Raw genomic sequence first — 13,785 nt, 5'->3', positions numbered from 1 at the left:
CACGCTATGAGATAATAACACGTTACCACACAGAGTTGTTTTAGAGGGAAATACAGAGACTGCTTGATGAAAAACTGTCCCTGAAGGCAACACGCATCAGAGGTTTTGCATGAATTTCCCTCTAAAACAACTCTGTGTGGTAACGTTGTGTTATTATCTCATAGCGTGGTGAATGTGCAGGTCACAACTTGTCCACCAGAGCGTTGTGGAGTTGTTGGATTGTGTATTTGACGAGTTTGATGAAGGGAAACCAAGAAATCCCATAATGAGCCTCCGTAGCGTAGCTCTGAGCAGCTCACGGCTCTGCTCCACCGTTCTAAAAATAGCTTGCACCGACAATTAAAGGTAACGAACCTACTGCTAAGCCTATAGGGATTATGGCAATGGGCCAATCTGCCAAAATGTTGAACTATCCCTTTTAATCATGCCTTATATATATGTTCCTGTGTCAGATTAATATGTTCCCAGTTACAGTGAACAAAACATTTTTCATGTTGAGTGAAAATATATTTATTTTCTTACAGAATCAGCAACATTTCATACACAGTTTGTTCTTCTTCCCCGCCCCTCCCAAGATGTACTTAATAAATATTACCTGGACACTGTGCTTTTTGTTTTTTTTAAATCCCTGATTGTCTAAGTAACTGCCAAAGAAACAACCGAACAAACCACCCTCAATGTCATCTTTTCTGTTACCCTTTATATTCCATTGCACAAAAATAAGGAATGACAATTGTAATGGGAGAAATTAAGGGGGGAGGAAGGGACTGCTGGTTCACAAAATAAAAAGGAATTATGTGTATGTATGTGTGTGTGTGTGTGTAGTCATTAAAACAGTCATAAAACCTGCAGATGCTGTTGGGGAAGAAGAAGGGGGAAAAAAAACAAAAAAACATCCCAACAGCAACATATTTAAAAACACGAGAGAAAAGAAAAGGGATACATTTAGAAACTGAGACTCAAAGATAAATCTCACAATTTCAAACCTCCCTGTATTAAAATGTACACAACTATAAATGTTATAGCATTAGCAAATTTCTTTTTTCTTTTTAAAAAACATCAGGTGGAAAACTGCCAATTTCTCTCTCTCTCTTTTTTTGTTTTTGTTTTATTTGTTGAGTTGAGTAAATCTCTCACTGCGATCATAAGTCACTTTTATATCAAACATAGTAAAAAAAAAAAAAAAACACCGGAGGATCTCAGCCTGAAATGAAGTGTTCCCAGAAACCTCGACATGTCCACACGGCTGAGCTCCGCCGCCGCCGCTGCTGCCACGTTACATCTCCGTCCTCCACCTGTATTCGAGCGGGTTATCCCGTTTTCACACAATAAAGGTCCTTTAACGTTTTCAGTTCTTCGATCAGCGTCTTGTTTTGGTTCTCGAGAACAGCTACACGATTTTCCAGGCATTTTACGTATTCCTTTTTTTTCCGTCGACATTCTCGGGCCGCCTCTCTGGAAAGAGAAGGAACAAAGTGCAAAGTTAGACTGACTGAAGTGAGTTTATATTATAAAAGGGATAGGTCAACATTTTGGCAAATTGGCCCATTGCCATAATCCCTATAGTCATAGCAGTAGGTTCGTTACCTTTAATTGTCGGTGCAAGCTATTTTTAGAACGGCGGAGCAGAGCCGTGAGCTGCTCAGAGCTACGCTACGGAGGCTCATTATGGGATTTCTTGGTTTCCCTCATCAAACTCATCAAATACACAATCCAACAACTCCACAACGCTCTGGTGGACAAGTTGTGACCTGCACATTCACCACGCTATGAGATAATAACACAACGTTACCAGACAGAGTTGTTTTAGAGGGAAATTCATGCAAAACCAGCTGATGCACGTTGCCTTCAGGGACAGTTTTTCATCAAGCAGTCTCTGTATTTCCCTCTACAACAACTCTGTCTGGTAACGTTGTGTTATTATCTCATAGCATGGTGAATGTGCAGGTCACAACTTGTCCACCAGAGCGTTGTGGAGTTGTTGGATTGTGTATTTGATGAGTTTGATGAGGGGAAACCAAGAAATCCCATAATGAGCCTCCGTAGCGTAGCTCTGAGCAGCTCACGGCTCTGCTCCGCCGTTCTAAAAGTAGCTTGCACTGACAATTAAAGGTAACGTGCCTACTTCTAAATTATATAGGATTAAGGCAATGGGCCAATTTGCTAAAATGTATCACTATCCCTTTTAAGAAAGAAATAAGTCACATATATAGGCTACTTCAAGTTATATTATGTATCTCTGGTTTGTTTTCTGGTGTAATACTTCTACTAGTGTTGTAGTCAAGACCACCTAACCCGAGACCAAGACAAGGCCGAGACCAGAGTATACCGAGACCAAGACAAGACCAAGACTTTCAGGGGCCGAGACCAAGACAAGACCAAGACCGTGGAGGGGCGAGACCAAGTCCAAGACCGAGACCAAACAGAAGAATTATAGTCTATTTGTCATATTGAAAAATAAATGTATTTCAAACTGTTGGTAAAGCCAACCAGCCTGCAGAAGTACTCAACCCTTTTTACATGGTGCTTTCAAAAGCAGCAATGATGCTGTTACAACCATAGACTGTAAAAAGAACCAATGTATGAAGAACAACACTTGAAAGGTGATTCTCTGATGAAAAAAAAAATACTGTAGCCTAGATGATTTTTTTGTTGTTGTCATTTTTCTTAAAATGATTTAAGTCCCCCCCTCTCTCTCTCTCCCCCCCCCTCTCTCTTTCTCTCTCTCCCCCCATCTCTCTTTCTCTCTCTCCCCCCTCTCTCTTTGTGTGTGTGCAGCTACAGCTTAAATTAACTGGGAAGAAAAGACGCTCCGCCGTAACATATAGTTACATTTGCTGGCGGCTGGGGCGACGTCAAACTTTTACCGTCACCTGGTGTGGGTTGAATAAGAAAATTGAATGATTGATGACTTTGACGGCACCTCGGCCACAACCGGTGCCTTCCTTTCTCCCTCTTTATCTCCTCCCTGACACGTAGGTGGCAGCGTAAACACTTTCAAAATAAAATAATGTATTGTTACATTTTAATTCGGGAAGTTCTTGCGGTTTAAAAAAAAAATCACAGCGGCTGTGGTCTCGGCTGGTCTTGACAAAAAATCCCGAGACCAGCTCGACCGAGACCGAGACAAGACCGAGTAAAAATGCAGTCGAGACCGGTCTCGAGACCAAGACCATTCTCGAGTACTACAACACTAACTTCTACTGTGCATTGTTCAACTCTACAGAAGCTGATTAATGACCCGTCAATGACCAATCAGAGGCAACGCCCAGGGTGGAGCGGTGTGCTGCTATATTTGGATTTAAACTATGTAATCAACAATACAACTTTTCTCTAAAGCATTTATTCTAATCTACTAATTTCCAGCACATGCACCTACCTGTTCTTTGCGAGCCTGATTTCTCTCTTCATTGTTGGGTCGTCAGATTTGCCTTGAGACAGTCCCACAGGAGAGGTCATGACTACGGTCTGAGGCAGCGAGCTGGACGTGGGCGCTGCACGAATCTGGTATGTCTGTACTTCACCTCCTGCACCTGAAAGAAACAATACATCAATTCATTAGCAAAAACTATTTTCCTCTTTTCATTATTATAAACTTCAACCTCAGAGTCTGTCTGTCTTCAGACTGTCCTGATTAACCTGATTGACCTGTCCCTGAACATCACACAGGGACAACATGGAGTTTTATTAATGTTTACATCAGGCTAAGTTCAACAAATCAGTTTATGCTACTGTTTAAAGGGACAACGAGGAGTTTTGGAAAAGCGAAGCGTTTTCACACTACATTTATGAGCCTCCGCGCGCACCGTACATTTCTTTGACCGGGCGCAAGACGGACTCATGTTTTCATTCATCAATAATTAAAGTCAGAGGTTCAAAGAGGATCACATACCACCGTAGTTCCGACCATAAACGGCGATGCGGCTGCGTTATTCTCATGATTCGCAACGAAGGAAACGCTGGTCGGCTCGACCAGCACTTCCGCCACCACTAATAATAACAAAATAACGATAGAGACAGAACGATGTATTTATCGAAAATGGGCCCATTAACAAGTGTGGGTAGCGGAGATTCATCCACATTAACGTGAGACTTTTTTATAACCGAATAGAAACTCCTCGTTGTCCCTTTAAAGCAGAAGTAAGCGATATTTTTGTGTTAATATAAGTCTTAAATAGTTATATCTTCCGACAGCAATCACTTACATAGAGTGTTTGGTCTGAAACACGGGTCTGTCAGTCACTCTGCTCTGCTCTGAGCCGAGGAGAAAACTTTTCTTGTATCCTACAAGTTTTATCCAATGAGGAGAGAGAACGGCATAAAGGGGCGGTCCTCTCTGTGTGTGCAGCCAAGGGATGCGCCTGAATGTGGTGACGTAGGGACGAGGACCAATAGATCCATGACGAGGGCGGGGGCTGCTAACTCCATCGGCTGACAAGACGTTATGGTGCGTTCAAGGCAACTCGTAACTCGTGTTTTTCCGACCTGTGAAGTGGTACCAGTTCGATCTGGTACGAGTTCACGGGTCAGAAGTTACGAGTGGCCGTTATAGTGACTTTCACAGGTAAAACAGGTCGGAAAAACACGAGTGGGTTGCCTGGAACGCTACAAAGTCGTAAGTCGTGACGTGAAGCTGTAATTTACGGTTTCAAAAGCCTGCCTGGAACGCAGCATTAGCGAAAACGACCGGACCACTTACTTCTGCTTTAATGTTTACATCAGGCTGAGTTCAACCAATCAGTTTATGCTTCTGTGATTTAAGTAGTTAAATACAGTAATCATCATAGTGTAGTGGCAGGAAAGAGCATTTACCAAATAATGTGTTACATACTTAAACATTTTTCATTGTGCTGTGCTCTAAAAATAAACTAACAAATAATAGTGTAGAGTCCTGTATAAGGAATGTTCAGCTTAAATTTTCCCCTTAAATTTAGGTTCTCAGGAAAATCGCCGCATATCATTTAATCGCTATTCGATCGATAAGGTCCATCAACTAACGATTAATCGATAATTTGCATCCCTAGTCGGTTGGTCTTGGTTAAGTACCACCTTGAAAAAAAATAAACAATGTTTTGTTACTTAAGCTTATGTATTCAGTCATTATTCAATGGTATACTAAAATCCATGTGAAAAAAATTGCTTCTCACTGTTCTCAGGTCAAATATTTATATGCGATTAATTTCGATTAATTAATTACAAAGCAACTTTTATGTGTCTGCTCAGCTCCTCTTACAAACCAACAACATAAACTTATAAAACTATCTTTTAAAAAACTAAGATGAAGCTCATCGACTATGCCACGTTTTGCTTTGTACCTTGTACAACGACCTGGTTGCTAGGCACCAGTATCTGCTGGCCGTCAGGTGTCTGGGCGTACTGCAGGATGGTGTGGCTTTGCTGGGCGCCGCCGGAGTTCGCCATGGTGACGGCCTGCAGACCCTGAAGGCCGTCGGACCCGGGAGTCGCCAGCTGGATCGTGCCATTTGCAGCTATGGTAACTAGAAAATTAAACCACACAGAGAGAGAGAGAGAGAGAGAGAGAGAGCAGCGTAGAGAAAAAGCACAAGTCATAATCACTTTTCAGAGATACAATTCAAAAGGACTGTTTCTGAGAATATTAATGGACACTTTAAAGGGATACTTCACCCAAAATCAATAATTCACCAATCATCTACTCGTCACTGTCATGCCAAGGTAAAAAATGTTTTAAATTGAGTGAACGAAAAATGTTAATTTAAGAAGGGTAGGCAAAATAAGCTGATGCTTCAGCCTACACCTTTTCGGTCAAAGTAAATTGATTTGCTTGTTGTGTTTTTGTTCTGATTTATTTTGTTTTGTATTTATACCTTTATATTTGTCTACTGTATTTGTTTTTATGAGACCGAAATAAACATACTAAACTAAACTAAAGGAAAGGTTTGGAGTCATCAAAACTCTTTAGGAGTTCCAGGGGGGATCCGGCTGGTGACGGGTTTTCATATAATGGCGGTGGATAGAGTTCACTTTTGAATGGTCCAAAACACACACTATGAAACATCCAGATACCTCCATACTGCTCGTCTGTACTGACCCAAGTGTCCTGAAGCCGCCACATGGAAAAGTTGTTGGGAAAACATTAATGTGATCTTTGTTTTTATCCTTGTTGTAGCAGCAGCTCCCAGTGGCTGCACGAGATTTGCTGTGAGATGTTCTTCTGTGTTTACATCAAACATCCAATGGTTTACAACGACGAACGAACATCTGGCAGCAAATCTCGCGCATGTGCACAAACATCAACAGAGCCACTGGGAGCTGCTGCTACAACAAGGATAAAATCACATTAATTTTTTCCCAACAACTTTTCCATGTCTTGGCTTCAGGACACTTGGGTCAGTACAGATGAGCAGTATGGAGGTATCTGGATGTTTCATAGTGTGTGTTTTGGACCATTCAGAAGTGAAATCTATCCGCCGCCATTATATGAAAACCCGTCACCAGCCGGACCCCCCTGCAACTCCTAAAGAGTTTTGGTGACTCTGAAAGTTCTCCAGACCCTTCCTTGGCATGACGGCGAGTAGAAAATTGTTGAATTATCGATGCGTGAAGTATTCCCTTTAAGCAAATAATATAGCAAAAGTGACACAAAACTATATGTTGTGTAATCATAACAGTTATAATTGTAAGAGCCATGATTTATAGTTATAAAGTAGGTTGAGATTAAGGTTTTGAATTTCATTATTTCATAGCTTGTATTTTTGCTCTATGTGATCTACATTATGTCTAGAGCGCTAGAATTTGAGTGGAAATTACATCACCGACAGCTTCAGTTGGTCATGAAAGCTGTGAACACATAGTATTTCCACGGATTGATGGATAGAAATTGATTTTTCTTTTAGCAAACTTTTTGTTTTTGAAAATGGACACATCTCATTATTCATTCTTGTAAGAAACCCGATAATTATGACAGATTTCCTTTCACTTTAAATCAGGGTTCCCACTTTTCTCTTGAAATCGTTTTCCAGGACTTTTCCAGGACATTTTCAAGCTTTGGAGAAGTTTTCTTTTTGACAATGGTACCTTATTTTGTAAATTTAATCAGTTTGTTTCTATGTTTATTCCTCTCTCTCATTCTGATTTAAAGATGTGCAGTCTATGGCTCTGATGTATGAAATAATCTCTTAAATGCTAAGAAATTATGAAAAGTTTATCATAGAACAGCACAAATATGTTTTTTTTTTTGGAAACGAAATCCTTAGCAGGGTCTGAAAAAGTCCAATAGAGCTCTGGTAGCTGATGTCATAATGTGATCAATAATTTTCCTTGACAACTTAGGCTTTTCTAGGACATTTGACTTTTTTTTCCTTTTTTTTTCATAATTGAAAAATTGGTCAACCATTTTCCAGGTTTTCCAGATTTTCCAGGACGCGGAAATCCAAAACTTGCCTTTTTTAAATTAATTACGTGGTGCACAGAGCATGGAAAAACAAACACTCTTTTCATAAAGGGAGGGAGTATGTAGAAGGTCGTACTGTATTGGCCGGTGCTGGTCTGGTAGACTGTGCTGGGTACTGTAACACATCCTGTGGTCACTGGGCTGATCTTTCCCTCAATGTGTGACACTTCCTCCGCTGACAGGTCATTTAGGATCTTTCTGCAAAGTGAGAAGACGAAGGAAGGTTCATTGAAATACCATTCATCATCAAACACTAACAGTGTTTGTTGTGTGCCAAAAAAATCGATTCACATAAGAATCACAATTCTCATTTAATACGATTCAGAATCGATATAAAATGTCCCAAAATCGATTTAAAAAAAATAATAAAATGAAACAAATCTACTGGCTGTCGGCCTCCATTTCCTTAGAATTTAAAAGGCAGCATGTTTAACTGCACTACTTATTTAATAAAGAGGCACTTTTAATTTTGTTACTTAAGCAATATGTGATATTGCTTTTATGCAACAGTTTCAACAATTCCATCTAAGCATGGATAAATGTTTAAAATGCAATAAATGTGAAAAAGACACTTTAGTCATTCTGTCTTGTAAAGCAGACTGGAGTAGATCATGAGGATCCTTTAACACCGACAGACTGAAGCAGAAATCATTAGGAATCTAATCGTTTTGAATCGAAAATCCATTTTGAATCGAATCCTAGCCCCAAAAATCAGAATAAATTCTAATCATGAGATAGTAAAAGATTCCCACCCCTATTGTTCATGTTGATTATGTTTTTTTTTTACCTGTATGACGGCCGCCTCGCCAGTATTTCCCTGGTCTTTTGGGTTCCTGCTCCGCTGTCTGACGAGTCTTGTGAATCGTCACTATCTGAACCCTGGACCTGAAACGCAAGAAAGGTGGACTCACAGTGAGTGATTAAAGTGTTAAAATGGCAATAATAAGCAGGTGAATCGACAGCAGCTATTGGTTGGTTGGTTGGTTTGGTCTCTTACCTGTACAGTCTGCACCTGAGGAGACTGAATGACTGACGACTGCGCAGACTGGATCACTCCCTGAACCTGAAACTGACCCCCTGGCAGTTGTACAACAGTGACCGACGACCCACCCAGTGACATCTACAAGAAAAATAAAATAAAATAAAATCGCCATTTCATACACAGTGTAGGTCAGGTCATTATTATTGCTTTCTTAGTGTACAACAAGCATGTTGGGCAGTGAAACTTTTCATTTTGGGTTTGTGGCTGAATTCACCCAATGCGCAAAACAGATTTCCTCCCTTTACCCACAGTGGTGTCCAGACATGGAAGTGGTTTTGGTTTTATGCTGTTGCCACCACTTCAATACAATAAGAGTCAATACAATTTTGCTTTTGCTCCTCAGAAAACTTTTTTTTTTTTTTTTTTTTTAATCCAACAGGACGATGCCCCAGTTACTTTGGAAAATCTACAGGCCTCAGTCTCCACTACATTCCCTGTGTTTACATGAGAAACATAACCCACTTCTCTGCCTGTGTAGTGGATTATCACTTTATTTTTTCCAATATGAACATCACATAAAGCCAAAAACTCTGTAGGACCAGATATCACAAGAAAGACTCTACTTTTTTTTTTTTTTATATTTGGATGGACTGGTCTGGTATGATAAAATGATAACACTAGTAAGTGTTTTGTCACAATGACTAAGCACAAGTTCATATGCCCTTTAATACAGTAGATAAAGTTGTGTTTACTTTTTTTTTTCTCTCCCTAGTTGACCTCATTGAAGCAGCAGACATTACTCTATATACTATAATTGTGCAATACAACGTCTGAAAGATAAGGGTTCAATTCAGGTTATTCTTATCTAACCTCTCCAGGTTAAGGTAAATAAGATAAGAGCTATATATGTGGAAGTCTTTTTGAATGTATGTGATGTTTGAATCCATATGACAACAGGAGTTTTGCAAACTTGCAGTATATAAATAAAAATAAAACTGAAAATAACTTATAAATAACATTTCTAGACTTTTGTGCACACGCCATGGTTGCAGATTACTTTGTTGTTGTTTTTTTAGGTTACCTGTTGGGCTATCTGTGAGAACTGAGAGGCTGTGATGGTAGTGGGAATGGTGACAGTCTGTGACTCAGTGCCATTGCTGCCCTGCTGTACTTCTTCCATAGTAACTGGGAACAAATAAATCAGTATTAACTGGTTTTACAATAATAAATCAGTATTAACTGGTTTTACAATGGCTCTCTGGTGGTCTGACACAACAACAACAACTGTCTGGAGCGGTGGTGGGGTGGCCTGTCTGCTTGTTCTGGGACTATTTTGTTAAAAAAAAACAACCAAACAAACAAAAACTAATATTAGCCTACTCAACAAACACTAATATCACATTTGCGTGTCATATTTGATACCCAGTGCTTTGTTTTTAAACGATACATGTGATTTAAGTTACATGAAGCTGCTGAACTACACTCCACTTCCTTTTTGGTTATTTGAATCGTGTGTTAGCCAATCCAACAAACGATACCAAAAGTAGTTGCAGAACATAGTTAGGCCCCACAGTCTGCTGCTGCTATTAACGCCTTTTCATTTATTATTTAGCATTTAATTGCAACATATAAACCAACTGATCGACTCATTCCGTTGCAAAAACGTCCACAGTAGCAAACGTAAAAGTTGTCTCGTTGAGTGCTAACTTAACACACATAGAACGTTCGAATGTTGCTAGTTGCCGTTGCTAGTGAACGGTTGCTAACGTTCAGTTAAACGGACGTTAAAACCAGTTTAAACCGTTCACAACAACCGCTTTTCGAAGCTACAAACGCGGTAAGTTTCGCCCCATCCGATGCCCGGGGGAATGGATGGATGGATGGATAGATGGATGGATGGATGGATGGATGGATGGGCTTCTGTCTCAATGAGCAAAATACGTGCAACTCCGCCCGTGTTGTGCTCTGACAACTTTATTCCCATTGTGGCCTGCCAGCTTGTTCATAGACTATTTTGTTTAAAACATAAATAAATATTAACGTTACTCTACACAACCAGAGTGGGGCAGATCAGAGCGGTTTCAAATCACAGTTTCGTGTTTTAGATAACCAGTGCTTTGTTTAAAAAAAGAAAGAAAAGTTAAACATGTGATTGTGAAGCTGAACTAAACTCCACTTCCTTTTTGGTTTGAATCGGTGTTAGCCAATCCAACTAACGATAACATGGAGTTACGGAACATAGCTAAGTTAGGCCCCACAGTCCGCTGCTATTATTATTAACGTCTTTTCATTTATTATTTAACATTTAATCGACTCCTTCCGTGGAAAAAACGTCCAGAGTAGAAATGTAAAAGTTGTCTCATGATGAGTGCTGCTAACACACATAGAACGTCCGAGCTCGCGAATGTAACCGTCCGTTGCTAGTTAACGGTTGCTAACGTTCAGTTAAACGGACGTTAAAAAACCAGTTTAAACCGTTCACAACAACCGCTTTTCGAAGCTGCAAACGCGGTAAGTTTCGCCACTCCGATGCCCAGGGGGGGATGGATGGATGAGCTTTTGTCTCAATGAGCAAATATGTGTAACTCTGTCACTGGCACGCAAGTTACCGCGTCAATAGACGTCAGCGATACGGGGAGCCATTAAGCTAACTACACCTTCCCCTCTTCGTATAACGGCGAGGAGTTGACGAAGCAACAGCCGCCGCCATTACCGCCACAGCGCAGCGCAGCAGAAAGAAGCCAGCCGAGCCGAGGCACCGAACTGACCCCAAAATTTACCTTTTTCAAAAGCCGCGGACCTGCTCTCGTTCACGGCGTGGGCTTCGTTCAACTCGCGCGTATACTTTGACACAAGAAAATACCTCGGGAAAAGTTACTTAGCAGCGACTGCTAACAGCTAAAAATACAAAGATGTCAGCTAAAAAAAAAAATAGCTGACCACTTTTTTCCCAAAGGAAATGGGCGGCGCTGTTCGCAAAGCCGCATTATGTAATAGTTTCTCCAGGCTTTGTGATTGGTGAAGAACACACAGAGCTCGAGCAACTGGTGGATACACACCGATACACACTCAGCCCGACACTGTTTGGATTTGATACTTCCCTACAACCGAAACTACTTCACTTCTGCTTTCATTTTACGCTTTTACTGTGAGATAATGCACGTTTTACTCCGCCATATCTACCTCAGTCTTTACAGAAGTTTACACAGGAACCATGTTGTTATCATACCCTAAAACGTGCATAAAATTAGCTTTGCACAGACCAGTGCGATATGCAATGTAAATATGCAACCATGCATTGGTTCTAAGAATATTTTAATCCAGCATAACACCAATAGAGGCTATATACTGCATAGACAGTTATCATACCAACTCTACATTTATTACATTACACACACACCCTCCACACTGCAATATTTTTCAGCCTGTGTGCAAGCAACACTAATAATTTGCACAACAATTTAACTGTATTCTGTATCAATCTTTAGTCTGTTCTATTTTATTCTATTGTGTTTGAATCCAAAATTGTACATAGTAGGCTATATGGGTATGTTTTGCACCACAATATGTTTTTAAATTGATTATAACTTTTTTTCATTCTTATTTTATTGCTACTTTTTTACTACTTTTTGTGCTGTAGTTACCTTGACTGCTCTTGGCAATAAAACATTTCTGATTTTTCTATATTCTTCTGAAATAATTGGTACAAAACTGTATAGAATTTCTATTTTTTTTTTTTACATTAGATTTAGTTTTTTACTTCTGCTACTGTAACAAGTAAATTCCTCATAAGTGGGATCAATAAAAAGTCTCATCTTATCTTGTCTCAGTACTTTTATTTTTGATACTATAAGCATTATGCAGTGTACTAACGCTCAAAGCTGCCCCTTAGTTTTCAATCATTTCTATTCAGTTTGAAAATTAAATTGAAGACATGAAAAAGTCGAAGACTTGAAAAGGAAATATACATCACATAAGTTTTAAGATCTTTTTTTTTTAATTTAATCCTAATTTTTTACCAAATGTTAGGTCTTTTCAACACATGAATCTGTCCCCGAACAATGTTGAATAAATGTGACTGATTTATTATTTTACTGTATCATTAAAAAACTACTTTTGATGTAACTTTGAATTCCCCATAGTGGCAATAATCTTTATTATTATTATTATTAACACATGAACAGACCCAGACACCTAAAATGATTAAATGTTTTGTTTATTATGTATTACTTTTACATAAAGTATAAAACAAAGTACAACAAACCAAAATAGAAAATAAGTGACAAAAGTGGGAAGGGGTGTACCACCTTGGTTTTCTTAACTATACCAGTTAAAACACCTCTCTAGCATTAAAGATTCATCAGTGGATCACACCCTAATGGAGCAATTTAGATTTTTTTAACCAAATAATTAATATACAACATATCAAGAGTGCAATACACAAAATATTGAATAGAACAACTCAAGAGAGATGAATACAGTCTTAAGTACACTACTGGTTAAGCATCAGTTCTCTGTTCTTTGTTATTACAAAATGTATAAGCATGTATATTTAACCAGACTGTGCAAGCTATGAAATTAAATTGCACCGTCTTTGGGATTGCATAGGTGTAAGAACTCTGACGAAGAAAAAGAGTGGAAACCAAAGGAAGCCCTTGTGTTGACTTCCCAGCAAAAGCAGGTAGATGGTAGATAGATGGACACTGGTAGCCGCCAGTCGTCCCTCTTTTTGCTCATCAAGATCCACAACGTCTAACAAGGAAATTTGTTATTTCTTTAAACAAACGTCTACATTTTAAGGGTAAAGTATCCACAGATTGCACCAAGGGACCGCTTGGTCCATCCCTGTGTTATGAGTTTAGTTCCCTGAATGTACAGTTTCAGTTTCATACATATCCATCTCCCCCAGCTGTGCCTCCAGGTGAGATGTGCCTCAAGCTGAATTATATGTGTGTATGTGTAGTATGTGTATGTGTGTGCTTGGCTGAGTCATGCAAACACTCTGCTGCAAACATAGGATGCAATGTTAAGATGAAGTGCTGTTAGTCTTTCTTTTTTTTTTCCTTTGTCTTTTTTTTTTACCTAGATAAACTCAAAACTGGGCAAAATCAAATGTAAAATGTTATATTTCTAAAATTATTTGCACAGTCAGTCCACACAGTAGAAACCTACTAAAAAAAAAAGTACCACCAGTGCAAAGTGCAGTAAGTCAATGGATCATATTCCTGTTTACCTTGAAAATGATTAAACATGTTCTTATTAATATTGTGTTTTGGCATGACTGAATGAATGTTACATGGATGGGACAGTTGCAAAAGTCCAAAACAAACGAAATAAAAACTATTTACATTATTATGTTGACATTAAGGGT

At 39.3% G+C, this 13,785-nt stretch overlaps 1 protein-coding gene across 2 annotated transcripts; it reads right to left on the bottom strand.

The window, feature by feature from the left end:
- Nucleotides 1-331: 331 nt before the first annotated feature.
- atf1 (activating transcription factor 1) lies at nt 332-12,175 on the bottom strand. 2 transcript variants are annotated; one of them, XM_083972405.1, is made up of 8 exons: nt 11,195-12,175; nt 9,496-9,599; nt 8,430-8,552; nt 8,220-8,317; nt 7,509-7,630; nt 5,316-5,498; nt 3,380-3,533; nt 332-1,455 (listed from the first exon to the last, which is right to left on the bottom strand). In XM_083972405.1, the coding sequence occupies exons 2-8, from the start codon at nt 9,592-9,594 to the stop codon at nt 1,311-1,313; spliced, it is 924 nt and encodes a 307-aa protein (XP_083828531.1). In that variant the 5' UTR covers nt 9,595-9,599; nt 11,195-12,175; the 3' UTR covers nt 332-1,310. The 2 variants fall into 2 exon arrangements, with proteins under 2 accessions (XP_083828531.1, XP_083828532.1); XM_083972406.1 differs by lacking the exon at nt 9,496-9,599 and having other exon boundaries at nt 11,195-12,171.
- Nucleotides 12,176-13,785: the final 1,610 nt, after the last annotated feature.

This window comes from Trachurus trachurus, assembly GCF_905171665.1.
Source record: "Trachurus trachurus genome assembly, chromosome: 5".
Lineage (NCBI taxonomy): Eukaryota > Metazoa > Chordata > Actinopteri > Carangiformes > Carangidae > Trachurus > Trachurus trachurus.
The sequence above is the reverse complement of the archived record's forward strand: the minus strand, read 5'-3'. Positions and strand labels throughout refer to the sequence as shown.